Raw genomic sequence first — 23,917 nt, forward strand, 5'->3', positions numbered from 1 at the left:
TAGTTTTCTCAGAGAATAAATAAGTTCAACAAATCGCGAGTCTAATAAGAAATCAAAGTGAGAGAAATGGAGCAGTGTTTGTGCTCCTAACATTTCGAATTAGACTCGCAAGAGTTGTGACTTTGGGCATTGCTGGTAATGGGTGAAAAATTAAGGACGAGGTAATGATTCTTACTGTGAATGGAATTCAGGGGTTTGTTTTTTTCAGAGATAGAAGTTATACTGAGAAGTTGTCGTTAATGTTTGGTAATATTTTGCAATTGTTTTTTGTTTATCTTAAAATTATTAATTAAATTATAATGTTTAAACATATTTTTTTTCTTTTAGTTTCCTATTTAATAAATAATAAAAATTATAACTAAAAATAAGATTAGAATTTATGAAAATGCCTAGAAAATTCTTTAAGTTCATGGTTTTTTTGTTAATGTTTTGCATTAAATTAAATTTTCAAACTACGTGGTCCCATTCGTGGTATACTTCTTGGTCCACTCATCATGGCTTTGGTTGGTTCTTTGCGGGCCTGAGGTTCTTCTTGGGGAACATCAGCCTTCTCCACTTCATCGGCATCTGTGTCATCTTCGCCAAAGAGCAAAGCTGCCAAACTGGTTTCAAATTTCGATTTTATACGTTTTGTGGTGGTTTCTGTTAGGGGAGCCGTGGTGGTGGTACTGCTGCTGGCGGCGATATCTTGATTTTCATCTAACAAAGGTTTGGCTGTTGTGCTCGTTGATGAAGAGGATGTTGAGGAAGTGGTTTGCTGTTGTTGTTGTTGCAAATGCAAAGGTAATTCCATGCGACTGGCCAAGGCCAAAGGAATGTTGTTCTGTTCATGGTTCTGCAATTGTTCTTGTTCCTCATCTTCATTGGCCAACTTATAGCCGGGTGGATAAATGGGCTTAAAACCTCCCTGCAATTCTGGTTGGAATTTATCCATTTCGAATGATTTCAGTGTGGTGCTTTCTTCTTCTTTTTCTTCTTCCACGGCTTCTTTGTTGTTTTTACCATCGTTAACATCCGAACGATCAATGTTATTTTTACTGTACAATGGTTCCTTGGTGGTCGATTGTAGAATATTCCAACCATTAGAGGGGGTACTCTTCACGGAATCTAAGCTAACACTGGGATAGAATGGAGCCATGAAATTCTTTTCATAATTCTGACCACGCAAATCAACATCATGGCCATTTTCTTGCGTCTGATCGAATTGGCGAATTTCCTTAATGACCGGAGAGGCCAAATTTACATTGGAATACAGTTGTTGTTGTTCCTGATGTTTCTGTTGTTGTTGCATTTGCTGTTGATATTGCTGTTGTTGTTGCATTTGATATTGATGTTGTTCCTGTTGCATTTGCCTAATGTGAGGTGTTGGTTCAGTGGGCGTGTAGGCAATGGCAATGGGTGCCACAGTACCTGTACCATAGCCTCCATTGATGATTTTCGGGGCAACCAAAACACCTGGTACCTTGGCGCCGGGTTTGTTCAGTTCACTGAACGAGGGATCTGGTTTTTCAATGGGATAGGGGAAGCCATCTTTGGCGGCTTGAGCCTTTTGTTGTTGTTGCAGTGAGACGGGTTTCTTATTTTTCAAAATGGGTTCTTGTGGTTCATCTCTTATCACCGAGAAGGGTGTGTTTTGATATTCACTGCCAGTGGGAATTTCAACATGGGCCACAGCGGGTAATTTATTTTTCAAATCAGCATCAGCATTACCATCGGATTTTTTGTCACCTGCCAAAGGATAGACAACATAAAGGCCATTACGATTATTGGATTCGGCTGTTTGATTGATTTCCTCTTCTCCCTCATCGAGACTGGGCACTTGAATTTCACCTGCACCGGTATCATCATTGGCCAGGGAGACGGCCTTCTTCTGGGACTGTAACATTTGCAGAGTTACAACAGGTTCCAATTTAGCATCGTTTACCAAGGCTGATTCTTTGCTGGGGGCAATCGGTTGTGGTGGGTCATTGATAACCAAATCTTCTTCCTCGAAGGCTGGCAACTTTTCCAAAACCGGCGACAAAACATGTCTTTCCACATTTATCGATTCAGCTGGTCTCAAACCATGAGGCGGCATATGGGCTGGTCGTCGAGGATAAGCTCCGGCGGGACGTTCTAAATATTGCATAGCTTGTCCGCCATAAGGCGATACCCGATAGATACGTCTATTGGCAATTTCATGAGGAGCCAATGGTGGTGGTGGCGGACCAACTGAGGGATAATCAATATTGCGATTCAAGGGATAACGATTCTGCTGCTGCTGCTGGGCCAATGGTTGACGGCGGTGTGAGAATTGTGGATTACCCACATTGGGACCACGTTTCAAATGATGTGGTGGTTGTGGACCGGTTACCAAAATATTGCCGGGTTCTTGATTGAAATTCGTTTGCTGGGGATGACCGGTGGAAACTTTTGAGCTTGGACGGAATTGTGGCAAAATATTGGGTAAATGACGATCGGGATTGGGACGTGTTATACCGGGTATGGGTTTGCGGGTATACTCGTTGAACGGATACTGGGGACCACCATGTGGACGATTGGGTTTTTGCAACTCATGTTCGCTAATACTGTTGGGAAGTGGTGGTGGGAATCGTGGTGGAGGCACCATATGGGTAGCAGGGGTGTTGGGTTCATTCGATGTGGGGAAATTCTGTGAAGAAACAAAAAGAGTTATTAAAATGCAATTTAATACAGCGCAAGGGGTGTGTACTAGGGTTATGACTTTTTTACAACCTCGTATCCCTGTATTATATTTTCGTGAGTTTTTCACCTAAGATTACATAAAATCTTAATTATAAAGTGGTTCAGTTAAAAGGATTCCGCACAAAAGTTTTTAAAGATTTTATTTTTTAGAACTTTGGACAGTTTTTTGAAGTCATTGTAAGTAGATATTTAATTAAAAAAAGATATAGGGGCACCCGACATAACCAAAATGACATAACCGTTTGTTTCTCACTATTTTATCATCGTATTATTTATTTCATATATCATAAAAATTAAAAGTGGCTTATGAGGGACCTTTTATAATGTTTAAATATTTTATTCCATTTAAACATTTAAAGGATATTTTAGTCATTAATAGGCAAATGGTCATTCATTAGTGCAACAGGAAATATTTTTTGAGAATTTTTTCATTTCATAGTATTTTTTCAATTTTTTTTTCGAAGTGTTTTGTGCGGAAATTTTTTTATAATCAAAGGTGATGAATGTTATTTTTGGCATTAAAAGGCATAACCCTAGTGTGTACATGGATATTTAAAAATGGGAGTTTAGACTTTTTCAGGTCAAAATAATTTCGGCTATGTTGTTCTCATCATCGCAATCTGTAATAAATTTAGGGAAAAGAGTATATAAGAGCATATTGAAGATCGTTAGGTTGTGGAGGTAGACAGAACGCGCTTGACATGATAGTGATACTTCTTGATACTTCTGAGTGAAACAGTACCTTAGTTAGAATGCTGTTATGGTAGAGAAATTGATACAAAATATTAGCACTTAATCATCATTCCAGATCCCAAAATAAAGTGAAGAGAAATAAGACAAAGTGAAGAGAAAATTATATTGCAGCAGGTTCAATTCGAATGTTGGGATCGTGAAGAAACCTACATTTATGTATCTACGTATGTATTCCCAAGACTTAAGTCCATAGCAAAAAAAAATTTTTTGGAAAAATTCGAACTATTATCTGGCTCCATATCTCACGAATTATTGACTTTCCCTAGCAAAAAATATATATGTTTATAATGTTGTCATTACCACGAGTACCCGCTATTAACATTTCAACACAATCCGCAAGGACTTCGGTTACTCCAAGGTCTACACCAGGGCGACCAGTTAGACTACTTTGTGTTTCAAACCACACTAATATATTTTTCGCAGCAAGGGAAATAGTCAGCTGAGCTCACTGTCCGACCTCGTATAAAACTTGAATATAATATAATTCAAAATGGATAGTTTTACAATACTTTAAACAAGTGGGTAAATACTTGGGTAAATACCCGAGTATTTCCCCAAGTGTTGGGTAAAAACTCATTAACTGCCGAACCACTTGACGTAGGCTGACAAAATTTGGCTCAAATCTTACTTATATCAAGAGAATATCTAGCATTGAGAATGGGGTCTCTGGGTCCATGTTTTGATATAGCCCCCATATAACCGTACCTCCCGATTTAAGGTATTTTTTGTCTATTTGCCTCACTGTACAATCATAGTGGCTGAAATTTGGCACAGCGAGTTTTCAATATGTAGAAAATATCCTTGCAAAAATTGTCAATATAGGTCCACGTTTTCTAATAGCCCCCATATAAGGGTACCCCGATTTTGAGTATTTACCCAAATGTTGGGTAAAAACTCTTTAACTGCCGAACCACTTGACGTAGGGTGACAAAACTGGGCATAAATCTTTCTTATGTCAAAAGAACTTCTGCTACTGAACATGGGGTCTCTGGGTCCATGTTTTGATATAGCCCCCATATATCCGTACCTCCCGATTTAAGGTATTTTTTACTAATAAGCCTCATTGTACAATCATATTGGCTGAAATTTGGCACAGTGAGTTCTCAATATGTAGAAAATATCCATGCAAAAATCTGTCAACATAGCTCCACGTTTTCTTGTAGCCCCCATATAAAGGTACCTTGATTTCGAGTATTTACCCAAATGTTGGCTAAAAACTCTTTAACTGCCGAACCATTTCACGTAGGCTGACAAAATTTGGCTCAAATCTTTCTTATGTCAAAAGAAATTCTGGTACTGAACATGGGGTCTCTGGGTCCATGTTTTGATATAGCCCCCATATAGCCGTACCTCCCAATATATATAAAATACGTTTTGTTGTAGCCCCAATATGGGTTTCTGAAATCGGGAGGCACGGTTATATCAAAAAGTGGACCCAGGGACACCATTTTCAATACCTTTAATACTATTAATATAAGAAAGTGCTGAGCCAAATTTTGTCAGCCAACGTCAAGTGGTTCGACATTTAAAGTGTTTTTACCCACTTTTGGGTAAATACTCGAAATCGGTGTACCCTTATATACTCCTTGAGGACTCACTGTGCCAAATTACAGCCAAGTTGGTTGTAAAATTTGGCTAATAGATGAAAAATACCTTAAATCGGGAGGAACGGCTATAAGGGGGGTTATACCAAAACATGGACCCAAGCACTCCATTTTCAATACCTTTAATACTATTGATATAATAAAGTTTTTAGCCAATTTTTAGAGCCTACGCCAATGGTTCGGCAGATAAAGAGTTTTTACTCAATATTTGGGTAAATACTCGAAATCGGGGAACCCATATATGGGGGCTATAAGAAAGCGTGGACCCATGTTGACAAATTTTTGCAAGGATATTTTCTACATATTGAGAACTCACTATGCCAAATTTCAGCCAATATGATTGTACAATGAGGCTAATAGTTAAAAAATACCTTAAGTCGGGAGGTACGGATATATGGGGGCTATATCAAAACATGGACCCAGAGACCCCATGTTCAGTACCAGAAGTTCTTTTGACATAAGAAAGATTTGAGCCGAATTTTGTCAGCCTACGTCAAATGGTTCGGCGGTTAAAGAGGTTTTACCCAATATTTGGGTAAATACTCGAAATCGGGGTACCCATATATGGGGGCTATAAGAAAGCGTGGACCTACGTTGATAAATGTTTGCAAGGATATTTTATACTCATTGAGGACTCACTGTGCCAAATTAAAGCCAATTTGGTTGTAAAATGTGGCTAATAGATGAAAAATACCTTAAATCGGGAGGTACGGCTATATGGGGGCTATACCAAAACATAGACCCAGGGACTCCATTTTCAATACGTTTAATACTATTGGTATAAGAAAGTTTTGAGCCAAATTTTGTCAGCCAACGTCAAGTGGTTCGGCAGATAAGGAGTTTTTACCCAATATTTGGGTAAATACTCGAAATCGGGGTACCCATATATGGGGGCTATAAGAAAGCGTGGACCTACGTTGACAAATGTTTGCAAGGATATTTTATACTCATTGAGGACTCACTGTGCCAAATTACAGCCAATTTGGTTGTAAAATGTGGCTAATAGATGAAAAATACCTTAAATCGGGAGGTACGGTTATATTGGGGCTATATCAAAACATGGACCCAGAGACCCCATTCTCAATGCTAGATATTCGCTTGATATAAGTAAGATTTGAGCCAAATTTTGTCAGCCTACGTCAAGTGGTTCGGCAGTTAATGAGTTTTTACCCAACACTTGGGTAAATACTCGGGTATTTACCCAAGTATTTACCCACTTGTTTAAAGTATTGTAAAACTATCCATTTTGAATCGATTTTATAACCTAAACCCAGAAATAGGGTCTAAGATGTTGTATTAGCGATTCAATATAGTAAATACCCAAATAAATACCCACAAATGGGTATTTACCCAATTTACGGGGTATTTACCCATTGGGTATTTACCCACTGTTCATCTCTAACCACACTCAAACTTCGGTGATATGCAATAGATGCCGGGAGTGGGTGCATATCAGGTGTTACTCTGGACTCGTGCATGTGAGGGATTGCGACAGGAACTATGTTGCTGCATGCTGAGTGAACTTAGCTCCCAGTGGGTCGTCATCAGAATACTCCTCTGCTTAACACCAGTCGTTGCTGTTCTAATTCCTGAAAATGCGACCTTTTTGTAACTTCATTGCAATGGTCTCCGAGGTAAGATTGAGAAAATAGTAGACTTTATGAGCCGGAAAACATCATGGTTACAGCGGTGCAGGAAACATAGCTCATCAACAACTGCAGCTAACAGCGTTGTGATGGTTATATCGTACTGAGAAAGGATCGCACCAGAAGTATAGGTTGGGAACTAGCTTTCCTGTTGCACCAGTCTGCTTAATACGGGCCCATCTCGCTTGAGCCTGGCTCTAATGACCCGTACATGGAATGTTTGGGCAGTCAGGTGTGGAATTGCCATAGTAGAGTTGTTTAACATATACTTCCTCCAATAAATAGCTGTACAACCTAGAGTACCAGTAGGCCCAAAATTTTCCAGGTTTTAGAAGTTCATGACCGACTGGTATTGGGGGGACTTTAATGATCATCATTGGTTGTGGCATTCGGTCCTCGGCAACGACCAGAGGGGTATAGTGATGGCTGTTGAAATTGATAGCTTTACGTTTAGTACTGTAAATGAAGACGAGGATAAGAGGAGATTGCCAAAGTTCGTCATCCCTGGAGTGATAGGGCGAAGAGAAGATTGCTGCGTCCCATTAGATCTCTTCCTGTCGAAAAAGAACCACCCCAATTTACAATGAAAGATCATTGGAGCCTAAATCATCCAAAGTATTAGGCCCTGACGGTATCTCTATAGTAATGCTGAAACAGCTGGATTAGCCGAGAGTTGAGTATCTTATGAAATTTCTCAACCTGTCGCTTGCCACCCACATCTGGTTAAATGGGCAGGAGGAGCCATTAGAGCCAGGAAAGGGTGCCAGCAAAGGTGAATCATATAGGCCGACTTCGCCTTTCCGCCCGTAGTAAAGACTCTTGAGGCTTCGCTAGTACCCAGCGTTAAAAAAAAAGAATCTATTTGCAGATCATCAGCATCGGTTCCGTACCAACACAGCTCTGCAACAGCGCTGCACGCCAGCTACACTCGACTTATCGAAAGCCTTTGATACTGTCGCAGATACCATAAACAATCTGGAAAATGGGCAGGAAGAAGCCATTAAAGCCAGGAAAGAGTGCCAGCAAAGGTGAATCGTATAGGCCGACTTCGCTTTTGCCGCCCGTAGTAAAGACTCTTTAGGCTTCGCTAGTACCCAGTGTTAAAAAATAAGTATCTATTTTCATCAGCATCGGTTCCGTACCAGCACAGCGCTGCACGTTATTTTCACCCAAATGAAAGTGTTGGTGGCGCTCGACTTATCGAAAGCCTTTGATACCTTTGATACTGTCGCTGATACCATAAACAACTCTCCAGTTGAGGCGATCTACAGAGTACATCCCTCGTCTATCGCAGCTGAGGAGCGTCAGCGTGATGAGCTTTGTCGTGCCAATCCTAGGGAACCCAGAGTTAGGGAGCTGACACTGAAAATTAACAGGTTTGTTGGTGAACATAAGCAGAACAAGTGGTTTAATCATCTGAAGAGTTACAACATTGAAACCGGAATAAGTGAATTGTGCGCAACGGTTAAGTCACTCTCAAACCCTGGAAAGAAGGAAGATAGGACCTCAGTCAGGTTTGGAGATGTTACGCCAATCGACAATTTGTCGTTCATCCTTGGAGTGATAGGGCGAAGAGCAGATTACTGCGTCCCATTAGATCTCTTCCTGTCGAAAAAGAACCACCCCAATTTACAATGAAAGAACGTTGGAGCCTAAATCGTCCAAAGCATTGGGCCCTGACGCTATCTCTATAGTAATGCTGAAACAGCTGGATAAGCCGAGAGTTGAGTATCTTATGAAAGTTCTTAACCTGTCGCTTGCCACCCACATCTAGTTAAATGGGCAGGAGGAGCCATTAAAGCCAGGAAAGGGTGCCAGCAAAGGTGAATCATATATGCCGACTTCGCCTTTCCGCCCGTAGTAAAGACTCTTGAGGCTTCGCTAGTACCCAGCGTTAAAAAAATAGGTATCTATTTGCAGATCATCAGCATCGGTTCCGTACCAACACAGCTCTGCAATAGCGCTGCACGCCAGCTACACTCGACTTATCGAAAGCCTTTGATACTGTCGCTGATACCATAAACAACTATTCAGTTGATGCGGTCTACCGAGTACATCTCCCGTCTATCGCAGCTGAGGAGCGTCAGCTGTCACAACAAACTAGAGTAGTTTTAGCTCAACTACGTTCAGGATGATGCAGCCGTCTAAATTCCTATAGGACAAGGATTAATGACAACGTGCGAAACATCTGCCCAGCATCGGCACACAGCACCTTATCAACTGCCCTGTTAAACATACTTTACTAACTCCAGTGACTTTGTGGTTACAACCAATCGAAATAGCCACATTCCTAAACATGGAGATATATCCAGAGCCAGTTTAATCAGGAACTGATAAAAAGTCGTTAAGTTCGGCCGGGCCGAACATTTTATACCAAATTATTGTCAAATTAGTGTCCGGTCAATAAATGTAAGTGGAAATTCCACAAGACACCTAAATCGAGAGTTATCGTTACATGCTGCCTATAACAAAACATGAACCTACATTGACAACTTTTGTTGGACAAATGTTGTGACCATTGAGAACCTCAAAAGTCAATGTACAGCCAGTTCGGTTAACAGTTTTAGCTAAAATCCTCAAAATACCCAAAATCGGCAGGTATTGTTATATGGGTGCTATACCAAAACATGGTCCTAGGTTGTCGATTTTTTGGTGTTGAAGTTTCAGAACCACTGAGAACCTCAAATGTCAAATTACGGCTAGTTCAGTTAAAAATTTTAGCTAAAATCCTCAAAATGCCGAAAATCGGGAAGTACTGCTATATGGGGCCTATACCAAAACATGGACTTACGTTAACGATTTCTGATGGAGAAGTTTCGCGACCACTGGGAATCTCAAATCTTCATAATACCGAAAATATGGAGGTAGCGTTATATGGGGCATATACCAAAATATGGACCTATGTTTTTGGTGGAGAAGTTTCGGGACCACTGAGAAACTCAAATGTCAAATTACGGCTAGATCGCTTTAAAAATTGTAGCTAAAATCCTCAAAATACCGAAAATCGAAAGGAGCTATACCAAAACGTGGATCGCTTATTGTGGACGCTAGAGTGATTACAACAGACGGGCATGGCTACGACAAGGTAAAAAGTCGAATAACCGATTAATCAAAAGTCGACGGCCCTTGAAGACGAGGGTTGCAAACTAACGTAACTTTGGCATTTACCTAATATTTTTTCCTGCAAAGATTGCCGTCACTCCAGTCTTTCCCCTCCCTTTATTTAAATATCCATGTAAAACCCCTTTCCCTCCCCCTGGAAAAAAATTACATCAAAAGATCTTACCAATTTTTGTTGATGTTGACTCATGGTTAGAACCTCATGTTTTTGAATTTGTACTGCACCGGCGGAATCACTTACCGCACCACTTACGGATTCTTCAGATTTGGGGAAAACCACCGTATTGGAATTTTGTTGTATTTGTTGTAAACTCAAGGGTTGGGCATGTCCATTTATTTGGGGCCCGGCTGGAGGTCCATTAGCCACTGGCAATGAGGGTACCTCGGCAGATTGTTCTTCATTGGCTGGGAAACGAATGTTGGTGGATACTAACAATTCTTTGGTATTTTGATTAGAACCCAATGTGATGGAGTTGGGATCAGCCGATTCTTGGGGATCAACGGATTGTACGGAACCCACACCTTGCCCGGACATGGATGAAGATTCTTGTTGTGGGGATTGTGGTAGTGGTCGCTGAGGAGGAGCTTGTGATAAAGGTTTTTGGCTGGGTCTTCTTTGATTTGAACCAATCAATGGCAATTGTTGATAGGGTGAGGGAGCAGCTGGTGGTGGTTCTTGATAGTTATTGCCTGAAGGTGGTCTGGGTAGATCAGGTCTTCCACCATCTGTGGCATAGTTACCATTTTGATGGAAATTTGATGTTGGTACTGGTTTGGGCATTTCCTGATATGGTGTGGGTGCACTGGGCGCTGCTGGTGGTTGACGATTCAATGTGCTAATGTCTTCATTGATAACGGTACCATACTGTACAGGATGTTCCTTGGAGAATAGCGGTTGCTTTTCAACACTACCAAATGAGTTGGCGCCCACTTGCTGTTGGCTACCCAAAACAAAGGTAGCAGAATGCTGCCCAGGTGATATCACAACATTATTGATGGCTCCTGGAGCTGGACGATATTGCATTATATTGGGCTGTTGCACTTGATAGGAAACGTATTCGTTGTTGAAATTCTCTTGGGTACCGGAAATCACTTGACCATTCAGGGAAGGGGCAATGCTGCTGGTGCCATAGGTTGGTTTAGTGGGTTGTGCCTGAGGTCTATTCTGACCAAAATTTTGTTGCATGGCAAATGGTGATGGTTTGGAGGGATCCAAGGGTTCCATTAGATTGCCTTGGGCATCCAAACCCTGGTGCGAGGGATTACTTATGGCGGCCACAGCCGATTCTTCTTCCGCCAAACTATTGAAAATATCCGCCAAAGTCATGCTGGGCTTTTGTTCGAATTTATTTTCCACATTCTTTTGATCCAAGGTGTGATAAACATCAGCTGGATCCAAGTCTGGAATGTGGGTGGTAGTGGGCAATGGACTGAATGCTGGTGGCGCTGTAGGATCTTCGGTAAAGACAATAGGCTGGCCGGTGGTGCTTGGTGGAGCGGGATACCAATCTTTGCTCTCCGTTGTATCAGTGGGGAAAATGTCAGCAGATGGTGTAGGGTGACGTGTGGTCATGGTAGTTGTTATTGTGGGCTTGGTAGGTTTGGTTGTTTCAAATTGTTGTTGTTCATGGAAACTCATGGTGGTGCTCGTGGAGCCCGTAGTAGAGGGACTATATTTTTTGGTTGGCACAAACTTCTTGCGTGTTGTGGTGGTCTTGGGAGCTGGTGTGGTTGTTGTTGTTGGCTTCTTGCTGGATGTTGTATATTTGGGCGAAGATGAGGCCAAAGTGGTTTGTGTGGGAGCAGGAGCTTTCGTTGTTGTTGTGGTGGTGGTGGTTGTTGAAGTTGAGCTACTGGTAGTCGAGGTGGAAGTCGATGACGAAGTTGATGATGGTGAAGAGGATGTGGATGTTGAAGTTGTTGTGGGTTTCTTGGTTGTAGTAGTGGTGCTGCTGGTTGTTGATGTTGTTGTCGAACTACTACTTGTCGAACTTGGTTGAGTGGGTGCCACAGGCACTAACTTGGTAGTTGGTAAAGTGAAATAATTGGCCGTATGATAATTTGGTGCCAATGTTGCCTGTATCACATGACTGGTTGGTTTCTTATTGGTTATATAATTTTTGTTACTTCCCTGATATTTCAGATTCGCATAGGAACTTGAAACCAGAGGATAAACAAACTTCGATGATGAATATTTGACAGGCAAATTAAGAAAATCATGGATATTTGGTGATGATGATGTTATGACCGTCTTTTCGTTGGGATCTACCACTTCATTTGCTGATGTCTCAATACCTGCTGGCTTCTTCACATTAAAATCCAATTGTCCTGAAATTGGATCTTTGGCAGCATAGTATGGTTTTCCATCATTGAAAATTTGATTTGGTAAAACATAGCTGGTGGAAATTATGGGATCGTCCTCCTCCTCTGAGGTACCACCACGAGCTTCAACTGGTAACTGGGCGGAATTGAGTACGGCAGCCGTAGAGCCCAGACACAAGGCAAAGGCTATCAGTAGCCTTATTTTAAATTTAATCATGATGCACACGAATTATCTGTGAAAAGATAAATAGATTGGATTTGGATTAGTAACGGTTTTTTTTTGTTATCGAATTGTGAAATATTAAAGAAATCATGAGATGGAGGTTTAAAAATTAAGATTATGAGAGTATCGAACCAGTCAAGAAGGGTCGATATTATTGCAGTCACCAATGTGATGATACCGAAAACAATCAATATAATTCATTTAGATGTCCCTAACGCAAATAAGTACTCTTGTATGTAAATCAGCCTTTCTTATTTAGACATGGTATCCACCACTCATCTCCTTACAAATTCTAGTCAAATTTTGTAGAAACACTATTGGCGCCCAAATAAAATATATAATGAGTTTATTTAGCACATCAGGGAGTTGTCCAGCACAGTGTGACCATCAGGACAAAAATCATGAATATTATAGAAGATTTTTCAAAGAATATCTTTGAGAGATCGTCACCTTTTAACATAGCCAACTTTTTAACATCGCGCATTTAAAAAAATATTTTTTGTGTCTGGATTTTTCACATTTTTAACATCGGGCATTTAAAAAATAATTTTTAACACTGCGGATTTGTTTTAAATTAATTTTTAAAATAATTTTAAAATGGTGAATTTTTCCAAAAATCGTTTTCAAATTCGTATTTTAAAAAATATTTTTAAAACTTGTTTTGAAATTAGATAAATATAATAAAAATCGTTTATTTATAAAAGGTATTTAAGGTCTCGGATTTTTAAAATAAAATATTTTTAAGGTTGTGAATTTTAAAAAGTATGTTGCTGATTGGAAACAAAATTTTTCTGAGGTCATGGGTTTAAAAAAATATGATTAAGATCTTGATTTTTTTTTTTTAATATTTTTAAGGTCGTGAATTTAAAAAAAATACTTTTAAGATCCTTCTTATCATAGAGCATTTTATAGTTTTGAGGTCGTCGATTTAAAAAAAATATTTTTGAGGTCGTTGATTTAAAAAAAATATTTTTAACATAGAAGAATTTTTTCATATAATATTGTTAACCTTTGATCCGTATATTTTTCTACTATTCGTTTGGTTTGAGGTCATAAATAAAAAAAACATATACATTTTTTTTATTGTTGGTTTATTTTTCCAATATTTCGACTATCTTCGATAACCATCATCAGGAATAGAATATAAGAAGATAGAAGATTTCTTTATTTTTGAGGTCGTCGATTATATTATAATCGAGTATATATTATAATAAAATATTTTTAAAATGTCAAAGTAAAAAAATGAATCGTGGATATTTTGAAGAATACTTTTCGTAGCGTGGATGGTTTAAAAAAATTATTGATAAATTGTGATTTTTTTTTTTTAAAAATAGGTCGTGGATTTAAAAAAAATATAAATATTTTTATTTTTAAAGAATAATTACGAACATTGAGGATATTAAAAATAATTGTGAATGTCTTGGATTTTTTAAACAATAATTATGAACGTCGTGGATTAAGTCACAAAACTGTCAAAGTAAAACTAAAAAAAATTGATTTTTTTTTTCTAATTTAAATTCGAGTATTTTTGTTTTTTTTGGAATGTATTTTCAAGGGCGTGGATTTTTAAAGAATAATTATGAACGTCGTGGATTAAGTAAAACACATCTCATCATAGCTGTCAAAGTGAATCTAAAACAAGTAAAAAGTCGTTAAGTTCGGCCGGGCCGAACTTTTTATACCCTCCACCATAAAATAGTCTTAATTAAAATGGAATAATTAGGGTCCTTTCACAATTTTAGGTGGAACAACTTTTCGCCGTGAGTCGAACTTCCGCGTTATGGCGTGATGAAGTTTTTGCAAGAGACCCTGTAAGCCATAATGAATTAGCATTATATCTTTGTTTGTTGTTTTTGTAGAGCACTTAAGCAACAGTGAACAAAGATATAACGCTAATTCCGGATGGCCCACGCGGGGTTCATAATATACTCACCAAGGCCTTTCTTCCCCTAGAGGAATTTTCCGTGCCCCAGACTTTCACCTCCATTTTGTTGCACAGTGTTATCTAATCTAATCTAAAAAATGTGTTCAGCTAGGTGAAAGGTACCACCTACGAGTCTATATGAAAGAGTCGACCTATCTTTAAATATTTTGGCGGAAAAGTTTTATAGCTGCAGGGAACTTCAAGAGTCAAATTGAGGGTAGTTTCATCAAAACAATGTAGACCCTCAAAAATGGACCCATGTTGACGAATTTTAGTGAAGAAATTTCGTGACCACTGAAAATTACCGAAAATCTGGAGGTACAGTTATATGGGGGGATATATCAAAACATGGACCTATATTGACGATTATTTTTGAATAGACAAAATTGTAGCTAAAATTCTCAAAATACCGATCATTACAGCTAGTTCGGTTAAAAATTGCAGCTAAAATTCTCAAAATACCGAAAATCGGGAGATACGGATATATGGCTATACCAAAACATGGACCTATGTTGGCGATGTTTCGTTGGAGATGTTTTATGACCACTGAGAACCTCAAACGGCAAAATACAGGTAGTTCGGTTAAAAATTTTAGCTAAAATTCTCAAAATACCGAAAATCGGGAGGTACCGATATATGGGGGCTATACCAAAACATGGACCTATGTCGACGATGTTTCGTGGAGATGTTTCATAACCACTGAGAACCTCAAATGTCAAATTACAGCTAGTTCGGTTAAAAATTGTAACTACAAATATCAAAATACCGAAAATCGGGAGGTACCGTTATATGGGGGCTATACCAAAACATGGACCTATGTTGACGATGTTTGGTGGAAATATTTTATGACCACTGAGAACCTCAAATGGCAAATTACAGCTAGTTCAGTTTAAAATTGTAGCTAAAATTTTCAAAATACCGAAAATCGGGAGGTACGGTTATAAGGGGGCCATACCAAAACATGGACCTATGTTGACGATGTTTGGTGGAGATGTTTCGGAACCATTGAGAACCTCAAATGTCAAATTGCAGATAGTTCGGTTACAAATTGTGGCTAAAATTCTCAAAATACCGAAAATCGGGAGGTACCGTTATAATGAGACTATACCAAAACATGGACCTATGTTGACGATGTTTGGTGGATATATTTTATGACCACTGAGAACCTCAAATGGCAAATTACAGCTAGTTCGGTTAAAAATTGTAGCTAAAATTCTCAAAATACCGAAAATCGGGAGGTACCATTATATGGGGACTATACCAAAACATGGACCTATGCCCATATCCTTTGGGATATAAGTTTGTTGATCACTAGGAACCCTAAGTGCCAAATTATAGCTAATTCGGTCTGCAAATGTGGCGAAGAACGTCAAAATACCTCAAATCCGGGGGTACCGTTATATGGGGGCTATACCAAAGAGTGGACCGATATACCCCATCTTCGAACTTGACCTGCCTATGGAAAAAAGACCCTCGGGTGCAAAATTTCAGCACTCTATCTCAATTATTGCGGACGCTAGAGTGATTACAACAGACGGACAGACGGACAGACGGACATGGCTAGATCGTCTTAGAATTTTATCCTGATCAAGAATATATATACTTTATAGGGTCGCAAATGATTAGTTCGATGTGTTACAAACGGAATGACAAACTTAATATACCCTCCATACTATGGTGGAGGGTATAAAAATGTTTTTAAAAATAAAATTTTAATGTTGGGGATTTTTTATAAAAATATTTTTAAACCATCCACGATTAAAACAAAAATGAAGGTCTTGGATTGTTTAAATAACAATTTTTGAATTTTGTTTTAAATATTTTTAAGATCATGGATTTTTCAAAAAAAAAAAAAATAATAATAATAATAATTTATAAGGTAACGGATTTTTTAAAAAATGTCTTTAAGGTAGTCGTTATAAAAACCGAAATTTTTTAAAACAAAATATTAAAAAAAAACATGAGATAAAAAAATAATTTTCACGGTCGTGGATTTTTTTACGTAAATACTTTTAAGTTATTGACTTTTTTTTAAAAAAATGTTTAATATCGTGGATTAAAAAAAAAAATTGTTTAAGATAGTGGATTTCTTAATCAAATATTTTGATGATCGTGGATTTTTAATATAAATATTTTTAAGGTTGTGGATTTTTTTAACAAATAATTTTGAAGTTGTTGTATTTTTTACGAAATTAGTTTTAAGGTTGTGAATTTTTTAAAAGTTTATTTTTGAGGTAGTGAATTTAAAAAAATATATTCTTAAGGTTGTACATATTTTAAAAATACATTTAATGTCGTGGATTTCTTAAAAAATATTTTTAGTTGGTGAATATCCTAAAAATAAATCGTGATTATTTTTAAACATTTTTAAAAAAACATATATGAGGGTCGTGGATTTTTTTTAACAATTTTTGACGTCATTAATTAAAAAAAAATATTTTTAACATCGCGGATTTTTCAGACCAAAAGGAAATTCTAACTACCTTCCGAGCTCATGGATTTCTAAGGATAAGTTTTGATGACCTTCATACCAATTCTTGTGGATCTTTAGACATACTACAGACATACTACATACTACATAAAGATGTTTAGAGGACGTCAATAAGGAAGCATAAAAGCCAATGCAGACGTCTTTAAAGAATAATTATGAACGTTTTTAATTTAAAAAAAAAAAATAAATATTTTTAAGGTCGTTAATTATTTAAAGAATATGAAAGTCGTTGATTTTTCTCAAAAAAGAAAAAAATTAAGGTCGTGGATTGTTTAAAGAATAATTAATTATGAACGTCATTGATTAAAAAAAATACATTTAAGTTCGTGGATTTTTAAAGAGTAATTATGAATGACATTGATTTAAAACATTATTTTTAAGGTGGTGGATTTTTAAAGAGTAATTACGAACATAATCCAAGTATACGCACCTACTGCGGACAAAGGTAATCATGAATTTGAAGCTTTTTACGAGGAAATTGAAGACTTACTAAGAATGACAAAGAGGCACGAAATTACAATAATTCAAGGCGATTTTAACGCTAAAATAGGAGCAGAAAAGTGCCAAGGCGTAACAGGAAACTATGGCCTAGGCGAAAGAAATGACAGGGGTGATAGACTAATTCAGTTCTGTCAGGAACATAAAATGATGGTAACAAACACAATGTTCTGTCTTCCCCCAAGACGACTATACACATGGAAATCGCCACAGGATAGAAGGGACAATATTGCGGGAAACCAAATAGATTTTATATTAATTAATGCCAGATTCGGATCCTCGGTAAAGAAATGCTCAACATATCCAGGCGCTGATGTTCCTTCAGATCACAATCTTCTTATGATGCAGTTGCGCACAAAAATTGTTACAAATAGAAAAAAAGAATATGCGTCGTAAAGTCAATGTGGCAAAACTTGAAAATACCACATTGAAAGCAAATCTTCGAGATAATATAAATCGAGAACTAAGAAATATAAATACTGAAAACATTGACGACTTGTGGAACGCACTAAGAACTACGCTCAAACCCCTAGCAGATAATACCCTCGGATACGGCAAAAAATCTATACAGAAGGAATGGATGACACAGGATATTCTCAACATGATGGAAGAGAGACGAAAACATAAAAACAAGAACTTTGAACTGTATTGGGAACTAAACAGGGAAATCCAAGTCGCTATACGCATGGCAAAAAACAATCATATAAATAAGCAATGTCAGGAGATTGAAAGATTGAAAAGCCTTCACGACGACTTTAATCTCCATAAAAAGTTAAAAGAAATGGCTGGTGTATACCGCAAAACTCATTCAAAAGTACTATATAATGATAATAATGATCCTGTGTTTGATACAGAAGAAAAGAAGACTTTTTGGAGAGATTATATAAAACAAATTTTTACAGATGAAAATCGAACAACTTTTGAACAACGGACTCAACAATCTCTTACAGGAAATCCCATCAGTCAAAGAGAAGTTGAAACAGCAATAAACACTTTGAGAGATAGGAAAGCTTGTGGCCCTGACGAGATTCCTTCGGAAATCCTTAAATTAATAGATGACGAAAACATCGCACTTTTAACAAAATTATGTAACCATGTATATGATACAGGTCGATACCCACAAGACTGGTTAAAATCTACATTTATTACCATTCCGAAAAAATGCAACAAAATATTGTAACGAACACAGACTTATAAGTCTCATGAGCCATGCCCTAAAAATTTTTCTACCCAAAATATACTCAAAGTGCGAAAAGCCATGGGAACATCTCAGTTTGGATTTAAGGAAGGTATGGGAACCCGAGAAGCACTTTTTTCGATACAAACATTGGTCCAGAAATGTAAAAACGCACAAAAAGACGTATTTCTATGCTTCATAGATTACGAAAAAGCTTTTGATACAGTGTTACACGATAAGTTGATTGACATCCTCATCTCCATTGGCCTAGACCAGAAAGAAGTGCATTGTATCAAAAGTTTATATTGGCATCAAAGTGCACAAATAGAAGTGGACGGGGAAATGACAGATAGAATTGACATATCTAAGGGAGTGAGACAAGGGTGCATATTGTCACCTTTGCTATTCAATATCTACTCAGAAAAAAAGTTTCATGAATCCATAAACAAAATCCCAATCGGCATTCATATAAACGGAACATTTCTGAACAACATAAGATATGCTGATGATACAACCTTACTGGCGCATAGCATATCTGGACTCCAGAACCTTGTGAATAAACTCGCAATACACAGCGAAAAATACGGTCTGAAAATTAACATCCGCAAAACCAAACTCATGGTTATAAGCAAGAAGAATGAACACAATAATACAACATTGAAAATTCACAATAGCTATGTTGACAGAGTTAAAAGTTTCAAATACCTGGGAGTTACAATAACTGAACAGTGGCAGTCCTCGCAAGAAATAAGATGCAGAATTGAACAGGCATTTTCAAAATATAAGAGCGTACTTACGAGTCATGACATTAATCTTGAAACAAAGATTCGTTTTATCAAAACATATGTCTGGTCAGTGTTATTATATGCAACGGAAGTATGGACAATTAAAAGTGCTGATATAAGAAGACTGGAAGCTCTTGAGATATGGATTTATAGGAGAGTACTCAAAATTCCCTGGACAGCCCATATGACAAATACTGATGTACTGAGAAGGATGCACTGCGAAAGAGAACTTATCTCTGTTATAAAAAGACGAAAGACTGCGTTCCTGGGGCATATAATGCGAAATCAAAAATATAAATTTCTACAAAATATAATCCACATAAAGATAGAAGGAAGACCTGTTAGAGGAAGAAAGGAGACAACATGGATGGATAATATTACAGAATGGACGGGCATCCGAGATACTACAACCCTATTATCAAAGGCTAGAGATAGAAATGCGTTTGCAGACATACTAAGCAATCTTTAAACAAATATTGTATATATACGTATTTATAAAAACAAATCTATTTATAATTGTATTGGTCGCTAATACCCCGTTTATATATAACCGGATTTAACAAACCGGCTGGGTTTTAAATGTCAATTCCATTGCTTATATTTCAAACAAATCCTCATAAAGAAGGTTAACCCTGCAAAAAGCTCTAATATAAACAGCATATAACATTCGTAAAACGAATTGGCAAATAAAGAAGAAGAAGAATTACGAACGTCGTGGAATAAGGAATTAAGACCAATTATGGACGGCATTGATTGAAAAAATATTTGAAGATGTGGATTAAAAAAAAAAACATTTTTAGATCGTTGATTTAAACAAAAATATTTTCAAAGTCGTGGATTAGATTAGATTTTTGATGTCGTCGATTTTTTCAAAAAATATTTGTAAGGTTCTAGGTTTTTTTTTTAATTATATTTTTAACACAGAGGATTTTTTATTATTTGGATCGTCGATTTAAAAAAAATTAACATAGAGGTTATTGTAAAGAATAATTTTTAACGTTGTGGATATTTTGAAGAATATTCATCGTGATTTTTTTTAATTAAGGATTTTTTACAACATTATGTTTAAGGTCGTTGATTTAAAAAAAAAAAAAATTAAGGTCGTAGATTTTAAAGAATAATTATATCGTGGATTTAAAAAAAAAATATTTAGGAACGTCGAGAATTTTTGAAAAAAAATTATAAACGACTTGGATTTTTAAACAATAACAGGTTGTGGATTTTTAGCAAATAATTTAAAGGTCGTGTATTTTTTACAAAATTAGTTTTAAGGTTGTGGATCTGTTAAAAGGTCGTGAATTTCAAAAAAAAAAACAGTAAGGAAAGTGTCAAATCTTAACCGATTTCGATATAATTTGGCACATTTATTTCCAGACCGAATTCAGTCACACATTCCAAATATCATTGAAAATATATATGGGAGCTATATCCAAATCTGAACCGATTTCGATATAATTTGGTACAATTATTTCTAGACCGAATTCATTCACACATTCCAAATTTCATCGAAATCGGACATATATAGCGTGTGTGGCACAGAAAATACGTGAAATCGGCCGAAAATATATATGGGAGATATATCCAAATCTGACCCGATTTCTATATAATTTGGCACACTTATTTGTAGACCAAATTCCGTCAAACATTCCAAATTTCATTAAAATTGGACGTATATAGCGTGTTTGGTGCAGCAAATACGTGAAATCGGGCAAAAATATATATGGGAGCTATATCCAAATCTGAACCGATTTTCACCAAAAGCAATAGCGTTCTTCCTATGGCTAAACAAATTGTAGTCTTCAATTTTCAACTGAATCGGACAAAAAATGCGACCTGTACGTGGCGAACAAAAATACATGGACAGAGGGACGGATATGCATAAATCGACTCAGAAAGTGATTATATGTATATCCCCAAAAGGAACTATGGGTCTATTTCGTTTCATTTTGTATGTTACACACAAATACACAAAGACATAATACCCCTTACTGTACTGAAACGTTTCACAAAGCTACCAATCTAGTCTCTCTCTTTCTAGTTTAATTTTAATATTACAATATTTCTTTGTATCTTGGAGTTAAAGGAAGATGTTCGTTCCTCTTCATTTCATAAAACCTTTTTTTTTTAAATAATAAAATTGCATCATATCCCTGGTGCATGTAAGAAAATTCAAATTTCAAATAATCATATAAATTAAAAAAAACGAAAACAACTACAATATTTATTTTTTCTTTTTATTTCTCTCTACCTCTATTTTCTTTCATTTCATTGATGTTCATCTTTCATTACGATTTCAATAAATCATTTATTCATTGATTGAATAATATAAGGAAAGTTAAACGAAAAGTATAATTGTTGTTATTACTGTTATAGTTGTTGTAGTTGTTAATACGTGTGTGAGACTAGGCAAAAAACTGTTGATACACATAAAACACTTTTATTTTCCTTTATACCTATATTCACAGCAAACTAATAAAAAACTGTTTGTTTACTAACAGTGTTGCCACTTGAAATTTGGGTTTCCTCGCCGGTTGTATTCACTTTGTCACTATCAGAAATGTGCATATTTGAAATAATGGAGATATATACAGGACAATCATGAATATTTCCTTTTTTAATTTTTCCGCATGGAAAATAATTTAAAACGGTGAAATTCTTTAAAAATTAATGCTTTAAAACGTGGAAAACTACTAGATTCACCTAATTATTGAATACTAGCGGACCCGGCGAACTTCGTCTCGCTATTAAGGAATAAAATTTCATAAAAAAACTCAATTTTCGATTTTTCCAATTTTCCGACTTTTCCAGAGAGATTTTCCAAAATTTTCTTCCGTAAAGACCTTCTCCTCGAAAATACGAATAACTGACAAAAAATTTTACAGAAATCGGCCTAGCCGTTCTCATTTTATGAATTACTATACATTTTTTACACCATTTTTATATATATAGATTCTCGCCTAACCGGCAAAAATATTCCCTTGGGGAAAGGGAACAAATTCCACACGGAATTTTTATTCATTATTGAGACAAGGAACCACTGCACCAACGTGGCACGGAATAACAATAGGTATACATCATTATTTTATAAAAAAAACGAACAAATTTTATTTCTTATTTTTTGGTCAAATAATACCAAAACGTTAACATTGTTTTTTTAACATAACGCCAAACAAGACTGGCCACACATTTGACCATAGATGGAATTGTGCCACCAGTTTGTTGTCAGATAACATCAACAAAATAGTAAAGGAAAAAACGACATAAAGCAAATAAATTCAATTCAATTTGATTTGATTTTCATCACTTTTCGAATTCAATTTCACAATGGAGGACAATGGTTTTCCCATTACAAATGATTGATAGTTATTGCACACAAAAGTGATCATAATCGGACAAACGATTTTCTGAACACTTGGCGTAAATTTTATCATTTGTCGCAACACTCAGTGTCTAATTGTGAAATACAATACAATGTTGTAGATAAAAATGAAATAAAAAAGTAAGGAAAATATATTTATTATCCTTAATTTAGAGTTTTAATAAAGAAAACTAGCAGTTGTGTGGTTAATTTCTTATAAACGAATAAATTATGTTTTTATATTTTAACAATATTACAATTATTTCTTAAAACCATTGTTAGTCATAATAACCTATAATTGTATACAATTTTTAATAAACTATAAATACATGATTAAAAACAGGTGCTGTAACTTGGATTTACCATGTTTTGCGATGGATTTTCCAATGCTTAACGAATACATTTGAAAGAAAACTGAGACGATGTGACCAGTAAAAATTTAATGTTGCTGATTTAATTATCATTTATGTAGAGAAAAAAAATGAGTAACAATTAAAACTGTCTGTATTGTTATCAGAGATAAATACTATTGAAAACAAAAGACTTAAGACACATGCACCCTTTTATTTTTTTATGATCAGAAGCTTGGGGCCTTAAACCGAAAATTGCGTTATAAGTGTACACCAGCAAAATGAATCCAATACTGGCATATCACAGTGGAGTCGCCCAACGACAAAAATCAAAAAACGCATGTTATCATTTTATGAATTTAAATATGCAAATCGCTTCTAAGCATTCAAAAATTTTCGAATCTCAACTTTATTTTGCCATTTTTCGCGGTTCTTTAAGAAAAAACCTTAACAGTTGTTGTATAAGCAAGATTCACGCCTTAATTTAAGTGGAATATTTTAGTAAACTTCCTAAGCTTCGTTTTCCTACTTATAACAATTCCACTAACTTGCAAGGGTTACCCAATACTTTAGCTATAATACTGGTCAAAATGAAAATATTTCAAAGATGAATGTATTTATTTAAGTTTTAGTTACTTTCCAAGCGCATGCACCATTATCAATTTGAAGCAAAGCGATTGTAAATTTGAAAACTGTTTAGACTTTTTGCGGACATTTGCGGTTTGGGCAGTTATGACCAAAATTCAGTTTTTAGGTGCTTAATTTATATTTTTGGAATATTTTTAAATAATTTTATTATCCTTCATTATATGTATGTTCAATATAAAGTTTTTGTGCTAAATGCAATTTCTATTATCATGGTAACATGGAGCCGTACTGAAAACTCGAGAAAGAACAAGTAAGAAAACGTTAAGTTCGGCCGGACCGAACTTTTTATACCCTCCACCAAAATTAAATTTAAAG

General features: G+C 36.3%; 1 protein-coding gene across 1 annotated transcript; it reads right to left on the bottom strand.

The window, feature by feature from the left end:
* Positions 1-439: 439 nt before the first annotated feature.
* On the bottom strand, positions 440-22,401 carry LOC141391285 (uncharacterized). The gene is made up of 3 exons (XM_073964199.1): positions 22,380-22,401; positions 9,993-12,381; positions 440-2,650 (listed from the first exon to the last, which is right to left on the bottom strand). The coding sequence occupies exons 2-3, from the start codon at positions 12,363-12,365 to the stop codon at positions 440-442; spliced, it is 4,584 nt and encodes a 1,527-aa protein (XP_073820300.1). The 5' UTR covers positions 12,366-12,381; positions 22,380-22,401.
* Positions 22,402-23,917: the final 1,516 nt, after the last annotated feature.

This window comes from Musca autumnalis, unplaced genomic scaffold (genome assembly GCF_047663935.1).
Source record: "Musca autumnalis isolate F117 unplaced genomic scaffold, ASM4766393v1 scaffold_1, whole genome shotgun sequence".
Lineage (NCBI taxonomy): Eukaryota > Metazoa > Arthropoda > Insecta > Diptera > Muscidae > Musca > Musca autumnalis.

What these genes read in the sequence shown, in the direction of transcription:
- LOC141391285 (XM_073964199.1), bottom strand. Translation starts at nt 12,365, where the DNA reads ATGATTAAATTTAAAATAAGGCTACTGATAGCCTTTGCCTTGTGTCTG. An exon ending in GTCAACATCAACAAAAATTG is followed by an intron (nt 2,651 to 9,992) that starts GTAAGATCTTTT and finishes GTTTCTTCACAG; the next exon opens with AATTTCCCCACATCGAATGA.